Consider the following 18,318-nt stretch of genomic DNA (forward strand, 5'->3'; position numbering starts at 1 on the left):
TACAAGTCCCAGAAGGCATTGCAGGCAAGGAGCCAGGGGGTGAGATGAAGAACCCAGACTGGACTCCTAGCTGCAATCGGGGAAGACATGGGTGTAAGCTGGCAGGATGTGTAGAGTGGCTGCCACTAGGGGGAAAGAGAGATAGGAAACCCTGTGGGCAGGAGCTCCTCATTAGTCTAATGCTTAACTCAGCTGGTATGGGTGTGGGGGAAGCTAGTGGAAGGAGAATGATTGGTTGTGAAAGCAGAAGCCAAGGCTTGATTAGGCAGGTGGGAAGGAGTCCCAGAGGTGTTCCGTTCAGGAGGAGAGAAGAAGTGAGAGAGAAGCAGTTGCAGGGAAAATCCCTTGGGTGTGAGAAGTTCCTAAAGTATTGAAACCTCCTGAAGGTAAAGGCTCCTTTGTGATTTAACTGGGATGATGAACTGAATGAACTGTTTGTCTTGGGAATTGAACTACTGTTTACTGTGCACTGGATAAAGAGTCCAGGCTGAAGCTGACCGTGAGCCTGTACTGAATCCTGGTAGGTGCTGGCAGCCTACTGCTTAAAGGGGACTATTTGCCACACACTTTCAGCTGGCTTACATGCATGGAATAAAAGCCTTAAGATTGAATTTGCTGATGGACATTTGTTTCTTGATTGTACCGGGAGTGCTCTCCCTGGTGACAGGAGTCAGCACTCAAGAAAAAGATCTAGGTGTCATTGTAGACAATGCCCTGAAATCTTCTGCCTAATATGCTAGGAATTATTAGCAAAGGGATGTAAAATAAGACCAAGAATATAATACCTCTGTATTGCTCCATGGTACAACTTCACCTTGAGTATTGCGTTCAATTCTGATCGCCATACCTCAAAAAAGATATAGCAGAATTAGAAAAGGTTCAAAGAAGAGCGACCAAAATGATAAAAGGGATGGAACTCCTCCCATATGAGGAAAGGCTAAAGAGGTTAGGGTTTTCATCCTGGAAAAGAGATGGCTGAGGGGGGATACGACTGAGGTCTATAAAATCCTGAGTGGTGTGGAACGGGTAAAAGTGAATCGATTTTTCACTCATTCAAAAAGTACAAAGACTAGAGGACACTCAATGAAATTACATGGAAATACTTTTAAAACAAATAAGAGAAAATATTTTTTTCACACGAGGAATAGTTAAGCTCTGGAGCTCGCTGCCGGAGGATGTGGTAATGGCGGTTAACGTACCTGGGTTTAAATAGGGTTTGGCAAGTTTCTGGAGGAAAAGTCTATAGTCTGTTATTGAGAAGGACATGGAACAAGCCACTGCTTGCCCTGGGTTCGATAGCGTGGAATGTTACTACTAATTGGGTTTCTGCCAGGTAGTTGTGACCTGGATTGGCCACTGCTGGAAGCAGGATATTGGGATAGATAGACCATTGGTCTGACCCAGTATGGCTATTCTTATGTTCTTATGTTAAAAGTGGGCTGATTAGGGTCAGTACAAGGGGTGGCACTGTAGAGGAGAAGTGGGTTATGTGGGTGCTGGTAAGTACCACAAGCTGCAACGAGAGGTCACAGCAACCATTTGCAGAAGGCAGCCCCATCACCCCCCACTGGATCACCAGGGTTACAGGTAGGCAGGGGGAGGGAAGGAGGTAGCTCCCATGCCTCAGATATATAAATATGCATTTTATTTTATTGACTCAAATATGGCTTATTGTTTTTTTGTCTCTATTCAAATGTTGGACAGCAGATACAGTATAAGATATGTTGCCTGACAGTTTTATTCAACTTTTAATCTCCTTTTGCAGTCTTTTATGGCTTACTTGCTTAATTATTTTTCATGATTTATTAAAATATATGTTTGTTTCTATTTTTTTACAATCTCTGCAGCAGGCATGTGATGGAACATGGATTCTTATTTGATTTTAATTTATTTACCAGTTTTCATGTGTGTGTTTATTTGCTTATTATTTATGAGTCTTTATGCGTAATAAACCTTCTTTAACTTGGTGCATGGTCTTACTCCTTTGTCTTGTTGGGTTCCTTTTCTAATACCTGGCTTCTCTTCTATTGGACATTCAGAAAAGTGAAAGGACGTGTCTTGTTACAGAGTCCAAGAGGCAACACTGTCAGATTTCTACAGAAAGCCCCTAACGTCCAGGATGGTAGTGTCAAAGCAGTTCACCAGGTTAATAGCAGAAGCAACTGATGATCGGGGGGCACGTCTCTTTAGCCTACACTCACCTTATCTCCTTTCTGAACCTCTAAATCACCTGGTTCCTGCTGCTCCCCAATTTGTCCTGGTGGCCCCGGTGGCCCCTGGAGACCCGGATCGCCCTAAAGACCAAAGACATAGCAAAGGAATATTGCGTAATCCACCATTCACATGAGAATAATAGGATTTACTGAGAGAAGGCTTCTACCTACTTTATCACCCTTCTTTCCTTGGGAAGTCAAACCCATGTTGCCCTGTCAATAGACAAAACCATAAGTATCAGAACAAGATTCTGCCACAGAACATTAAAAAAAAAAAAGCTTATACACAAAGTCGATGATAGAAGTCTTATACCTTTGGTCCTAAAGGACCCGGAGAACCTGGAGGTCCCTGTAAAAGAAAGAGCGCTATTAGCAATTCACTGAGAAACGCATAAATGAAAACAGCCTGAGGTACACAAAGCTCTCAATTTTTTAGTTCAAGCATCTTTATTAGAAAATGTTGTTGTTATAAAACAAACACCAAACAACCAACACAAAAGCTTTGCTACAATCCACAGATACATGGCCTGGTGACTTTCCAGAGTGAACATCACAGGACCTTCCATTAACCATACATAGTTTGATGTGTAGGAGGCAGCATGAGATAACTGAAGGTTACACAAGGTCAATCAGCAAAGGCACACAGCAAGGGACTAGAGTGTACTCAGTGATGCAAAAAAAAAAAAAAAAAAACCCCGATGAAACGAGGTTCTTACTGCAAGACACACATACCATGAACCCTCGTTGTCCAAAAGGACCAGGTGGACCTGGAATGCCAGTGGGACCTACAGAACCCTATCAGGAGAAAAACAAAGAAAGGTTAGCCTGTTCTAGCCTTTTTTAGAAGACACAAAATGAGAAGAAACAGTATTTATGCATAAGATAGGAGCCAAGCAAACACAAGATCATTCTCTTGGCCAGAAAGGTTTACAATGCAGCTTGCAGAACCCACAGGTCGAGAGGAGGGAAGGCAGGATCTACAGACTTTGCTACTCTCTGTCCTTTCTATCCTATTTAATGACGCTGCCTCAGGAGACATTTAGGAATCTTCAGGTAATTAATCTTTTCGAAGCAGGGGTATAGCCAGAAGTCCATTTTGGGCGGGGGGGGGGGGGGGGGGGAGGGGTCCAGGGGTGGGCTGAGGGGGCCATATATTTCCTCTCAGCTTTTCCCCACCCCCGCATTTAAATTGTACCTTTGCTGGAGGGGATGCCCAAGCCCTGCCAGGTGAACAGGTCCGCTGAGCTCCTGCCCATGCTGCCTGGGTAGCTCGGAAGTCAGCGGAATGCTTCAGCCAGCGATGCCCTCACTCCCGTGCATGCTCAGTCTCTGAACTGAGCATGCATGAGCGCCAGCATCGGCGGCTGAAGCACACCGTGGATTTAAGCGCTGCTCAGGCAGCAAGGGCGAGGACTTGGCAGTGGACCTCTTCGGTTGGCAGGGCATAGGCATCTCCTCCAGCCATTAAACTACTGCTGCAATGTGAAGGGGGCTTGAGCCCAAAGGCCTCCACCATCGCTACACCCCTGTTTCTAAGGCCAGACATATGAAAAAGTGGGGGGAATCTTATCTGGTCCTTACTGATATGAATCCCTGCACAACACCATAAAGAGTTCTTTCTTAAAGCTTGGAATTATAAAAAGATGCACACTTTTCTGGCCAGGCCATCTGGATATTTCTGGATATGGCAAAGGCAATTCAGCTGCACAGGAGTTTCTGAAACTGAAAAACAGGATAACTGCAACCAGGGCGTAGCCAGACAACAGAGTTTGGGTGGGCCTAGGGAAGAAATGGGTGGGCACCAATTGTTCTCCCCACCAACCACCACCCAAAAAATCTCTCAGCTGGTGGGAAAACGCTTCTTTCCACCTTGGCAGTCGGCAGCAGGCCTGCGCTGAAAACTGAACATACGCAGGTGCCGGTATCATGGAGAGTAACGTTTTCGTTACCATTTGGAGGAAGTCTTCAGCTGGCCGAGCTTGGGATCCCACAGCTACCACTAAACATGTGCTACTGTTGGGTGGGCCTGAGGCCTAAGTGGGTGGGCCCTGGCCCACCTGTGGCTACGCCACTGACTGCAACTGGAGGATCTTGGTTTCCACAGTTTCTCTGTAAATGTGAGGAGTGTGGTAGCCGTGTTAGTCCACTCTTAAGGTTATCAATAGAAATCAAACAAAATAAAACATGGAAAAGAAAATAAGATACCTTTTTTATTGGACATAACTTAATACATTTCTTGATTAGCTTTCGAAGGTTGCCCTTCTTCCTCAGATCGGAAATAAGCAAATGTGCTAGCTGACAGTGTATATAAGTGAAAACATTCAAGCATTACTATGACAGTAAAATAGATACTATTGGAGATTCTACATGGAATGTTGCTATTCCAGTAGCAACATTCCATGTAGAAGGCTGCGCAGGCTTCTGTTTCTGTGAGTCTGACGTCCTGCACGTACGTGCAGGACGTCAGACTCACAGAAGCAGAAGCCTGCGCGGCCACATTGCTGATCTACAAGGGCCGACTTCTACATGGGATGTTGCTAGTGGAATAGCAACAGTCCATGTAGAATCTATAGAAATCAAACAAAATAAAACATGGAAAAGAAAATAAGATGATACCTTTTTTATTGGACATAACTTAATACATTTCTTGATTAGCTTTTGAAGGTTGCCCTTAGTCAGATTGGAAATAAGCAAATGTGGTAGCAGATAGTATATATAAGTGAAACATTCAAGCATTACTTTGACAGTCTGACAGGGTGGGAGGATGGGGGTGGGTAGGAGGTATGCATGGGGACATCAAAGCATATCATTGATATTCTAACAGGATGGGTGTGGATAGGTGAGGGGTGGGGTGATCTACAGAGACATACAGCTTTAGAACAGGACTTGAACTGGGGAACCTTACAAACTTGCAAAAGTTATCAATAGAAATCAAACAAAATAAAACATGGAAAAGAAAATAAGATGATACCTTTTTTATTGGACATAACTTAATACATTTCTTGATTAGCTTTCGAAGGTTGCCCTTAGTCAGATTGGAAATAAGCAAATGTGGTAGCAGATAGTATATATAAGTGAAACATCCAAGCATTACTATGACAGTCTGACAGGGTGGGAGGATGGGGGGTGGGTAGGAGGTATGCATGGGGACATCAAAGCATATCATTGATATTCTAACAGGATGGGTGTGGATAGGTGAGGGGAGGGTGATGCAGCTATGCCATACAGCTATGTATGTTGCTGTATACATTTATGTTGCTGGATACATTTATACAGCAACATTCCACATGCGGATGGCATAGCTGCATGTGGAAGACTCCTAAAAAAATCATCTTATTTTCTTTTCCATGTTTTATTTTGTTTGATTTCTATTGATAACCATCTGTAAATTTGAAAAATACTAGTCAAGTATATCTATCTATCTATCCTAGTCAGCTTTCTTATTGATAAGAAGTATCTTAGGAAGTATAGTTAGGAGCCTTGTGTATATTTATGAGTGGGGCTATTGTGGGTTCGGATACATTTATCTAAATTCTTTTTTTTTTCCAAGAATAGTTTTCAAGGGTAGTTTTGCTGTTTCCCATTAACATGGACTTTTCCTTATTTTTATTTACTTGTTGCATTTGTATCCCACATTTTCCCACATATTTGCAGGCTCAACGTGGCTTACATATTACCGTGACGGCGATCGCCAATTCCGGTATGAGAAATATAGAGTGATTTTGCGTTAAGGTTCATAAGTGACAGAGAGGCATATTTTCAAAGCACTTTGGGAGGCTAAGTTCCATAGGTTTCTATGGAACTTTGGGAGGCTAAGTGCTTTGAAAATATGCCTCAGAGTAAATTAAGTAGTGAATGCGAAAGAGTTAAGTTTTGTCCAGTTCTGGTATGAGTTTCGTTGTGTAGCAGGATTCAGGCGTTTAGGTTGGATCTTTATGTTATGCCTTTTTGAACAGGGTGGTTTTTTAATGATTTCCGGAAGTTTGTTAGGTCGTGTATTGTTTTTATGGCGTATGGTAGCGCATTCCATAGTTGCACGCTTATGTAGGAGAAGCTGGATGCATATGTTGATTTATATTTTAGTTCTTTGCAGCTGGGGTAGTGGAGGTTTAGGTATGTGCGTGTTGACCTTTTGGTGTTCCTGGATGGTAAGTCTACCATGTAGACTGGGGCCTCGCCGTGTTATTTTTTTGAAAATTTATATTCTCAACTAGAGTGGTGTGGTAGCCGTGTTAGTCCACTTTTAAAGGTAATCAATAGAAATCAAACAAAATAAAACATGGAAAAGAAAATAAGATGAATATTTTGACACCCAACAGACAGGACTTAAAGATCTGGGTTTTCTAGCCCATTATTAACCATAAAGTTGTATTGCTCTGTTTATCACCCTCCTCTCACCTACCCACCCCCACCCTGTTAGACTGTCAATGAAATGCTTTGATGTTTCACTTATATATACTTGGATATAACAAAAGAGAGGGAACGAAGTACAAACTAAAGTCCAAACAAAAAAAAACAGCACCACGGGCCTTTAAAAATGGAACACAGTTCTTTAATGAATGAGCCTTGACAAAAAGACCCGACACGGGCCGTGTTTCGGTGACTAGCACCTGCGTCAGGGGTCACAGTGATGACGTGGAAAACTTGGGGAATAACTCGAATATATTCCTCTACAATATATTATTCCTTACCCCACGTCTCATATAGTAAAAGCTACAAAGCACCAAGGCACTTTCACTTTCTGTATCCAGGTGACGCAGGTGCTAGTCACCGAAACACGGCCCGTGTCGGGTCTTTTTGTCAAGGCTCATTCATTAAAGAACAGTGTTTCATTTTTAAAGGCCCGTGGTGCTGTTTTTTTTGTTTTCACTTATATATACTGTCATCTACCACATTTGCTTATTTCCGATCTGACGAAGAAGGGCAACCTTCGAAAGCTAATCAAGAAATGTATTAAGTTATGTCCAATAACAAAGGTATCATCTTATTTTCTTTTCCATGTTTTATTTTGTTTGATTTCTATTGATATTCGCAACTAAAATTTATAAAAACGAAAAAAACAGTTCTTAACCTCTTGGTGAACAGCAGAAAACTCAGCTGGGAACTGAAGCCAATGTGCATGCGGATAAAAGTCAGTTCAAAGACACAGCAAATTCAGCTGCACTAATATCTCTATGATGCTCAGTACGAGTGCTTTTTAATTTACCTGCATTACTTGCACCTGGTCAGAAAGGAGGTCATTCTAATCAAGTGCCTATAAAAAGGCAAAGCAGACCAAGGGTGGAAGTAAAACAAATCCAAATGACCAGCCCAAACAGGAGAGTAAGAGCTTCAAAACAAGTTTATTGGGACCCAAAATGGTCCATGTTTGGGCAACAAGCCTTCCTCAGGGGTCTAAGAACATAAAATTTAATATAAGAATCAGATCAGAGCTGGCATTAGGGTTAAGGCTCTGTTCCTGCCCCCATTAGAAAGTCAGGCAGCCCAGCTGCTACTGTGTCCTGGACCATTAGACCCACTGAACCCCTGCCATCGCTTCGGGGTGGACTAGTGCCCCAAGCCCCCCCCCCCCAAGATGCTGACACGGGTCTGGTGGACCTCCAGTCCCCCTGATCCCACCCCAACACAAGGGCTCGGGGGGCTGGAGATCTGGTGGATCTCCAGCCCCCCCACACGCCCCCCAAAAATAAAATCCCCGGTAGTCTAGTGGTCAACTCCCCCCCCCAGTACCTCCATGTTGGAGTAGTACTCCCTCCTCTTCCAGTGCCACCTTCAAAATGGCGGCACCCTGCCCTGCCCAGTGCTTCCTGGGATGCACTGGGCGGGGCTTCCCCACCAATAAGGGTCTCTCGTGAAAGAGTGAAACCCGTGGTGTCGGGCGTTGATACAGAGGAGCTTTCACATGTCTCAGCGGATTGGCGAGCTATTTCACGACAAAAGCTAAGTAGCATGTTAGTTTCATTTTGTTAAAGTGCTTCTGTACCTTTGAATTGACAACTGTGCACTGTTAGCCATCTAGTTTCCCTGCTTGAGACCAGTGGCGTAGCTACGTGCGGCCACGGGGGCATGGGCCCCCCACAGATTACGCCATGGCCTCCTCTACATTTGACTCCGCCGGCGCCACCGCCGCATCATCAGGTACCTTGTTTGCTGGCGGTTGTTCCCAATCCCCGCCAGCCGAAGAGTCTTCTTCAGCGCCGGTCGACTCCGGCACCTTCGTTGTGTGATCATCTGTTTCTGACGCCTTACGTCCTGCACCGTGCATGTAGCCCCGTGCAGGACGTAAGGCGTCAGAAACAGATGATCACAGAACGAAGGCGCCGGAGTCGACCGGCGCTGAAGAAGACTCTTCGGCTGGCGGGGATTGGGAACCCCCGCCAGCAAACAAGTTACCTGATGCGGTGGCGGGGCAGGGGGCGGGTGGGCAGCGGGAGGTTGGTGGCGGAGGGAGGCGTCTAAACAGTGCCCCCCCCCCACCTCGGGTTCTGGCCCCCCTCCCGCCGAGGTCTGGCTACGCCCCTGCTTGAGACTATTTATTAATATGAAATGCACTTAACTGCACATTCTAAAAATACATGTTGTACTATTTTTCCTCTTGGAGTTTTTCCCCAATTAAGTGCAAGTTTCACCCTATTAGTGGTTGTTTATTATATCCGCCTCTTGGGTGTATTATTACAAATCTGAGGGCATTACTCCTGGTTATGTTTGACGTTTACTGTGCTGCACGTGCGTAGAGCCTACTACGGCTTAGTAGAAGGGCCGCTAAGTACAAAGAGCAGGGGACACTCAATAAAATTACATGGAAATAATAAAAATAAAAAAAAATAGAAGGAAATATTTTTTTCACTCAAAGAATAGTTAAGCTCTGGAACTCACTGCTGGAGAATGTGGTAACGGTGGTTAGCGTATCTGGGTTTAAAAAAAGATTTGGACAAGTTCCTGGAGAAAAAGTCCATAGTCTGCCGTTGAGACAGATATGGGGAAGCTACTGCTTGCCACAGGATTGGTAGCATGGAATGTTGCTACTCTTTGAGATTCTGAACGGAATCTTGTCGCTCTTTAGGATTCCGGAATCTTTCTATTCTTTGGAGTTCTATATGGAATCTTGCTACTATTTGGGTTTCTGCCAGGTACTTGTGACCTGGATTGGCTGCTGTTAGAAGCAGGATATGGGGCCCCACTTTTTTATTTATTAACCATGATTTCTACACATTCAAGAGGACTAAAGTGACACTACACTGCTTTACCCACAGTCACTTTGTAAGGCAAGTTTCACTTCTGTGAATCCGCAACTGCCTTTGACAGAACTATTTGCAACTGGAAACATACAAAAAGTTTAAAATGTGTGACAACTTACAGGTAGACCCGGCAGGCCAGGGAGTCCAGGTTCCCCTTTCTGTCCTGGATGGATCGCCCCAATGAATTCACCTGGTTCCCCCTATGGAAAAGAAGAAAGCAATTCACTTCAGATGAAGGCAACACGCATTACACTATGTTTCTGAAACCACACGCTGCCCCCGCATCTCGGCCTCCGATGAGCAATGGAGGAGCTGCAGAACGGGGGAGGAAGCACGGGATGGGAGAGGAGGAACAGAACAGGGGCAGTAGGTGTAGAACGAGGGGGGAGGTGCAGAACAGGAGAGGAGGCATAGAATAGGAGAGGAGGTGTAGAATGGGGAGGAGGTGAGGAATGGGGAGAAGGTGAGGAATGGGAGGAAAGATGAAGAACAGGGAGAAGGTAAAGAACAGGGAGGAGGTAAAGAACAGGGGGAGGAGGTAAAGAACAGGGGGAGGAGGCATGGAATGGGAGAGGAGGTGAAGAACGGGAGAGGAAATATGGAACCAGCAAAGAGGCATGGAACAGGGGAAGGAGGCACGGAATGGGAGAGAAGGTGAGAAATGGGGGAGGAAGTGGCAGGAAAAACCGATAAACATTCTGAAATGAACAGCCACCAAAGTTGATAAGCAACTGAGGTGACGCTGAATGGGAAGGAGGTATCAGAAAGACACTATGACAAACCAGGAGGAATGAATTCTGCATTCCCATCCTTTATGTCTAATCTGCTATGGAATTTTCTGTAGGTCCATGAGTCAGTGCTGAAAACTCTGTTTAGATGCTTTCACTTTTTACTGGCCGAATGTGGCTTGACAACAAATTTTATGCGCCCTGCAATCATATTTCCCTTCTCTCTTCTGGTCCCGCAGGATCAAAGAAAAGTACCTGGACCAGCTCAGTACTGGCAATTAACTTCAGTGCAAAGGAGCCTTGCAGGCTTATTTTCGAAAGAGGACACCCATCTTTCGACACAAATCGGGAGATGGGCGTCCTTCTCCCAGGGTCGCCCAAATCGGCATAATCGAAAGCCAATTTTGGGCGTCCCCAACTGATTTTCATTGCGGGGACAACCAAAGTTCCCGGGGGCATATCGGAGGCATAGCAAAGGCGGGTCTTGGGCGTACCTAACACATGGGCGTCCTCAACCCATAATCGACGAGCACTTGGACGGCTTTACTTGGTCCTTTTTTTCTTACGACCAAGCCACAAAAAGGTGCCCGAACTGACCAGATGACCACCGGAGGGAATCGGGGATGACCTCCTCTTACTCCCCCAGTGGTCAACAACCCCCTCCCACCCACCCACCCCCCAAAATTAAAAAAAACATTTTTTCCAGCCTCTATGCAAGCCTCAAATATCATACCCAGCTCCATGACAGCAGTATGCAGGTCCCTGGAGCAGTTTAAGTGGGTGCAGTACACTTCAGACAGGTGGACCCAGGCCCATCCCCCACCTACCTTTTACACTTGTGGTGGTAAATGTGAGCCCTCCAAAACACACCACAAACCCACTGTACGCACATCTAGTTGCCCCCTTCACCCATAAGGGCTATGGTAGTGGTGTACAGTTGTGAGTAGTGGGTTTTGGGGGGCTCAGCACACACGGTAAGGGATCTATGCACCTGGGAGCAATTTCTGAAGTCCTCTACAGTGCCCCCTAGGGTGCCCAGTTGGTGTCCTGGCATGTGAGGGGGACCAGTGCACTACGAATTCTGGCTCCTCCCACGACCAAAGGGCTTGCATTTGGTAGTTTCTGAGATGGGTGTCCTCAGTTTCCATTATCGCCGAAAATCAGAAACAACCAAGTCTAAAGACGACCATCTCTAAGGTCGACCTAAATTTCCAGATTTGGGCGTCCCCGACCATATTATCGAAACGAAAGATGGATATCCATCTTGTTTCGATAATACGGGTTTTCCCGCCCCTTCACGGGGACGTCCTGCGAGGACGTCCTCAGAAAAACTTGGGCGTCCCTTTCGATTATGCCCCTCTTGGTGTCACATGCACAAAAGCCCTGTTGGTCCTGCCTCTACTGACACTTATGCACCATGTACAGAACGTGTCAGAGGGGGTAGGACAAGCAGGGCAGGTCATCTCACGCATTTCCGCAAAAGCAGGAAATTCTCCAGCTGAGCTACCACCACCGCCAAACCTGCTGCCACCACCACTGCTTATTCCCCCCCCCCCCCCCCTGATGAGCAGTGGTAGCAAAGCAATAAAAAGCAGAGGAGAGAAAAATGACAAATGGACAGGAAACCCTGGCAAGAGATTAAGAGAAAATGAAAAAATAAACAGAAACCAGTGACTGGGACCAACACAATTAGAAAAAGAAAATTGTCAGATATCAAAGGTACAAAAATATTATTTTAAATTTAGGATTAATTTAATTTGGCATTTATAACCCGCTTTACTGACAAGTTCTAAGCGGTTTACATTTAACAGTATGTTATCAAAAGATTAGGTAAATTAAAGTCAGACCCCTTGAGATGCTCCAGTTCAAATGTGCCTTTGCCAGTATTACTGATATCCAAGCACATGCACCCATCATAAACACTTACCTTCAGACCTGGAAGACCTGGAGGCCCCTAGGGAAAGAAATTGAAAATAAATATATACACACACACATATTATTTTCAATACAGCTAATATAAGGGCTTAATACTCACAAAACATTAAGCAAAAACCTCACAGATCGCAAACCACCTGTCATTTGAGGGTAATTATTAAATTTCCTCACCAATAAAAAAATTAGTTTGATCGCACATGGCCACATGGAAGACCTGGGTTGAATTCTCAAGCCTGACCTTTGCCTTCCAGGGCTGCCATGGAGGCAGCACTCAAAGCCCCAAAGTGGAGGGTTGGGGGAAGAACAGTCTCAACCATCACTCGACAGTGACACTTAATGACCAGAGGAAGCTGCGTTCTGTGGCCTCCTCCCTCCACTGCAGCCAGACTGTCATTTTATTGAGTTGGGAGAAAGATAGAGAATATGGACAATAACCTCTGGCTAGCCATGATTCAAGGCTCATGAGACCACAGCTCAAGAGAGACCCATTCTGACTAAGCTGGAGGTGCAAAGGAACAGGAAGAAACAAGGGAACCGCCCCCCACACTACCCCCGCCAAGGACTGAGGGCCTTGGTGATAAATTACTCAGGACAAAAATACAGAGAACATTTTTAAAGGTGTGACTCTGGATAATCAAAAATTGCTATTAATTATTCTATACCTGGGACCTAGAATGAACCAGGCAGTGGGTTAATCTCGTTAATAATTAGTGCCTCCAGCTTCCAGACTTTAAAAAAAAAAAAAAAAAGTTATACCCTTGAAAACAGTCTGCTATTGCCATCACTTCTAGTCACACCAAAGAAGGGTCTCCCAGCGCCTGAGATCTACAAATACGAAGCCCTGTTTACTAAACCGTGTTACAGGCACATTAGTGTTTTTAACATGCATTAACCATGTACGCGCGTTAACCATGTACACACCTACAATATCCCTATAGGTGGCTACACAGCGCGTGTACTAATTGTAGATTTTACTTATTTATTTTATTTATTTATTGCATTTGTATCCCGCATTTTCCCCACATATTTGCAGGCTCAATGTGGCTTACATTGCTCCGTCATGGTATCATCCTGACTGAATAAACATATACAATTAGTAATTAGTAAAAACGCTAACACGCCTTAATAAACAGGGCCCACAGTGTTTAAATTTACCATCCTACATGCCTTTCTATCTGAGGACACGGCAAAGGCGACATCCAGGGCTGGTGTTAGATATTCAGGGGCCCGAGGCAAAAACTGGGGAGGGGCCCCGAAAGCTGGTCTTCAGCCTATGCCTCCTTCAGCTTGAGGCAGGGCTTTGGGGCCCCCTTATGGTATGAGGCCCAGGGCAATTGCCCTGTTTGCCACCCCTAACACCGGCCTCTGGCAACTCCACAAATGCTAAAACCTTAACCCTCATCCCCCCTCCCTAACTTCCCCAATGTATCTACCAAACACGAACCTTCTTTTACCACAACAACACCTGTATTTGTTCATACCGCAACTGGCGAACGCCGTTGCGGTACCATGTAAGCCACATTGAGCTTGCAAATAGGTGGGAAAATGTGGGATACAAATGAAACAAACAAATAAATAAATAAATAAATAAATAAGGTGTGCTGAAAAATGGGCTGTGGTAGTGTAGGTGAGTGTTATGGACGCGCGCAGATCCATTTTTCAGCGCACCTGTAAAAAAAGGCCTGGTTTAAAATTTTGCCGAAAATGGATGTGCGGCAAAATAAAAATTGGCACGTGTCCATTTTGGGTCTGAAACCTTACCACCAGCCATTGACTTAGCGGTAAGGTCTCTCAGGTTAACCTAACCGTGCGGTAATCACCTAGGCGCGCCAAGTCGGAGTTACCGCTCGATTTTCGCCGCGTGCCAGAAAAGAAAAATACATTTTCTAGCATGCGTGGCGGACGCACGTCAAAAATGAAATTGCAGCACGGGCCAATTGATGTGCGCTGGGAACGCTTAGTAAAAGGGCTCCTTAGCCAGTTATTTTTAAACCAGCCAAAAATATACCAGGTGTTCAATTATGGCTACGAAACCCGGTTAAAAAAATCAGCGAATTGCCAGTTATATCGGCTGATATAACCGGCTATCCTCTAGCCGCTAACCAGGGATATTCAGAGGAAGATAACCGGTTATCCCCAGCTGAATATCAGCAGATGTCCGGTTAAGTGCTTTTTAACCGGTCAGCAGCCATTCTGATCGGTTAAATAGCGCTGAATATCAGGGGGATAATCTTTTGCAGCTGACATCGAAAACATGGCCATAAATTAAAATAACCTTTCAGACAAAACCAAAAAAAAAAAAGTGGGAAGAAAAAAGGTTTTGGGCCGGTTTCAGTGGCATAACCAAAACCGAAATTCAGCCAGCCTCCAATGGCAAATACAATGTTTTCACAGTTAGAAAGATATTTACTTACAGGAGGTCCCAACGACCCTGGGAAACCTGAACTTCCAGGAAAACCATGTTCTCCCTTTAAAAAAAAAAACGTAGAAGCGATAAACGTCACTAATGTTCTGCATGCATCAGACAGAAGTGCCACCGAGAATATCACAACAGCGTTGGAAAGTCATCAAGCTTGAACCCAAGCACAAACCCTGGCCTGAGTGCGAGGCAGTTAGGCAACAGGTCACGATAGTGGAGGGGAGGGCACGAATCCAGCAGTGTCCTTAACAAAGGAATTGGGCAGGTTTTGAATTTAACACATTGGGGGCCCTGTTTACTAAGCAACGTTATAGGTGTTAACCATGTCCACGCATTAACCGTGTACGCGCCTACAATATCCTTATAGGCGCCTAAACGGTTAGCGCGCATGCTAATTGTAGGCGCGTTAAAAACGCTAACGCGCCTTAGTAAACAGGGTCCTTGAACCAGTGGCGTAGCCACAGGTGAGCCTGGATGGGCCGGGGCCCACCCACTTAAGGCTCAGGCCCACCCAACAGTAGCACACGTTTAGTGGTAGCTGTGGGATCCCAAGCTCGGCCAGCTGAAGACTTCCTCCAGATGGTAACGAAAACGCTACTCTCCGTGATACCAGCACCTGCATATGTTCAGTTTTCAGCGCATGCCTGCTGCCGACTGCCAAGGTGGAAAGAAGCGTTTTCCCACCAGCTGAGATATTTTTTGGGTGCTGGTTGGGGGGGGGAGAACAATTGGTGCCCACCCACTTCTTCCCTAGATCCCCCCAAAATCTGTTGTCTGGCTACGTCCCTACCTTGAACTATTGTGATATGGTATACATTGGTATACGGAGGCTACAAACATTACAGAACACAGCAGCATGCCTCATTCATCAGGAGTCGAGGTTTGACAATGCTTTGCGCCCTTACTGGCTAAAACTACTTTGGTTGCCCACAGAGGCTAGGGTGGTATTCATCGGGCCCGGTTTACAAAGGCGTGCTAGAGTTTTTAGTGTGCGCTAACCATGTAGATGCCCATAATATTCCTACGGGTGTCTACACCATTAGCGCATGGTAATTTTCAGCATGTGCTAAAAACGCTAGCACGCCTTTGTCAACAGGGCCCAAACTTTGTATAACTGTATTTTTGATTTTCCATTGGACAAGCTCCTGAATACATGCTGAGCTTAGTCAAAATTTTAGCAAAAAATGGTGACACTTCTTCTAAACCAGGGCGTAGCTAGACCTCGGCAGGAGGGGGGGGGGGTCCAGAACCCAAGGTGGGGGGGCACATTTTAGCCCGCCTCCCCCAGCTGCCGCCACTCCCCTGCCCCTTTTGACCCCCGCCGCTGCCAGGTACCTTTGCCTTAGTCTTCTTCAGCGCCGGTCTCCGGCGCGTTCGCTGATCTGTGCTGTGAGTCCTGACTGACGTCCTGCAGGACGTTAACGTGCAGGACATCAGTCAGGACTCACAGCACAGATCAGCGAACGCGCCGGAGACCGGCGCTGAAGAAGACTAAGGCTGGCAGGGGTTGGGGACCCCTCGCCAGCAAAGGTACCTGGCGGCAGCAGGGGAGGGTCGGCGGTGGCGACGGCGGGAGGGAGGGGTCGAAAGCGGCGAGGGGGTCAAAAGTAGAGGGGGCCAGGGCTAAATCTGTGGGGGCCCATGCCCCCCACCTAGCTACGCCCCTGTAAATCTAAACACTTTTTAATGCTTCAGAATCCTAGCGTTACAAAGGTTAGATACAAGAAATTATTTTCTACATATTTTATATTCTTGGCCGTGAGGAATTGGAATGTTTTACCTTTGACTCTAAGATGTATAACTGGTTGCAAACAGTTTCAACAATCTTTAAAAGCTGTCTTACTTCAGAAATCTGTGTTAACTAAGGGCCCCTTTTACCAAGCTGCGGCAAAAGGGAGCCGGCACTGCGCTGGTGTAGACGTGTGTATTGGATACGCAAAGGTCCATTTTGGGCCTGAAACCTTACCGCCACCCACTGACTTAGCGGTAAGGTCTCGCGCGTTAACCAGGTGGTAATCGTCAGTGCGCGTACACTGCCGATTACCGCATGGTGCTAACCAGGTGGTAGAAAATAAAAAAATATTTTCTGCCGCGGGTATCGGACACGCGTAAAAAAAATGGAATTACCGCCCGGGGCTCACGGTAGCCAGGCGGAGGTCCCAAATTGACGAGCGTTGGATGCGCGTAGGCACCTACGCACCTTAGTAAAAAAAAGCCCCTGACTTTCTTATTCGATTCCTTTGTAAATGTGGGTTTTTTTCCCTTTAAAAATAATACATGTCTTTCATGACCCAGCAGGGGCGTAGCCAGCCTTCCGTGGGGGAGGGGGCACATTTTAGCCTTCCCCCCGGCGCCGCCCCCCCCCCCGACATTGCCGACCCCCCCCCCCCCCGCCGCGAACCCGCCGCCGCTGCTGCCTACCTTTACTTTTGCTGGCGGGGGAACCCACTCCCCGCCAGCCGACGTCTTTTTCTCAGTCGCTTCCTGCTCTTCAATTTGTTTGCTGACGTCGTGCAGGACGTCAGACTCAGAGAACAGAACTGTTCTCTGAGTCTGACGTCCTGCACGTACAACGTGCAGGACGTCAGTAAACAAACTGAAGAGCAGGAAGGACTGAGAAGACGTCGGCTGGCGAGGCGAAGGGATCCCCCGCCAGCAAAAGTAAAGGTAGGCGGCGGCGGGTTCGCCGGGAGGGGGGTCCGGGGGTGAATCTGTGGGGGCCCCGGCCCCCTCAGGCCCCATGTAGCTAAGCCACTGTGACCCAGTGCAGTTTAAGCAGTTTCCGGACTCTAGAGCAAACCACGGGGGATGGTTATTCAGGTGACATCTGGCTAGGCATATCATTGCCTTGACTACTGCAACCTACTCCTCACTGGTCTCCCACTTAGCCATCTATCCCCCCTTCAGTCCGTTCAGAACTCTGCTGCTCGTCTTATCTTCCGCCTAGACCGATATACTCATATCACCCCTCTCCTCAAGTCACTTCATTGGCTTCCGATCAGGTATCGCATTCAGTTCAAGCTTCTGCTTCTAACCTACAAATGCACTCGATCTGCAGCCCCTCCTTACCTCTCAACCCTCATCTCCCCTTACGTTCCTACTCGTAACCTCCACTCTCAGGACAAATCCCTCCTTTCAGTACCCTTCTCCACCACCGCCAACTCCAGGTTCCGCCCTTTCTGCCTCGCCTCACTCCATGCGTGGAACGGACTCCCTGAGCCCATACGCCAGGCCCCCTCCCTGCCCATCTTCAAATCATTGCTCAAAGCCCACCTCTTCAATGTCGCCTTCAGCACCTAACCACTACACCTCTATTTAGGAAATCTAGACTGCTGCCCCAACTTGATTGACTGCACATTCTGTCCTTTAGATTGTAAGCTCCTACGAGCAGGGACCGTCCTTCTTTGTTAACTTGTACAGCGCTGCGTAACCCTAGTAGCGCTCTAGAAATGTTAAGTAGTAGTAGTAGTAGGTGACATCTTGCTAGGCATATCATTGACGCATAGTAATTGTGACTCTATAATTGCTTAGAAGTTTATATAAACAGTGTTCTTTTCAGAGCTGTCACGGATCTCCTTTCTATTTGCTTGTAATGTTATAGTATTTTCCTTTTTAGTTTTGTGAGGTTTTTTTTTCTTTTCCTTTATTTGGCCTATTTTTCATTGTAAGATGTACTTGCAAATTGTATATTCTACTTGCTATATTTGAAAATTAATTTAAAAAAAGAATTAGAAAGTGTAAGGTGATAAGAAAAGTGTACAGAATACAATTCTTTTTAGTACGGT

At 46.2% G+C, this 18,318-nt stretch overlaps 1 protein-coding gene across 1 annotated transcript in view; it reads right to left on the reverse strand.

The window, feature by feature from the left end:
* Positions 1–18,318, reverse strand: part of COL4A5 (collagen type IV alpha 5 chain) — a 377,606-nt gene that overhangs the window by 182,911 nt on the left and 176,377 nt on the right. The window contains 7 exon segments of the mRNA XM_030209194.1: positions 2,202–2,294; positions 2,385–2,426; positions 2,527–2,562; positions 2,946–3,008; positions 9,571–9,651; positions 12,107–12,133; positions 14,529–14,582. Of these exon segments, the coding sequence (XP_030065054.1) occupies positions 2,202–2,294; positions 2,385–2,426; positions 2,527–2,562; positions 2,946–3,008; positions 9,571–9,651; positions 12,107–12,133; positions 14,529–14,582 (396 nt within the window).

This window comes from Microcaecilia unicolor, chromosome 7 (assembly GCF_901765095.1).
Source record: "Microcaecilia unicolor chromosome 7, aMicUni1.1, whole genome shotgun sequence".
NCBI lineage: Eukaryota > Metazoa > Chordata > Amphibia > Gymnophiona > Siphonopidae > Microcaecilia > Microcaecilia unicolor.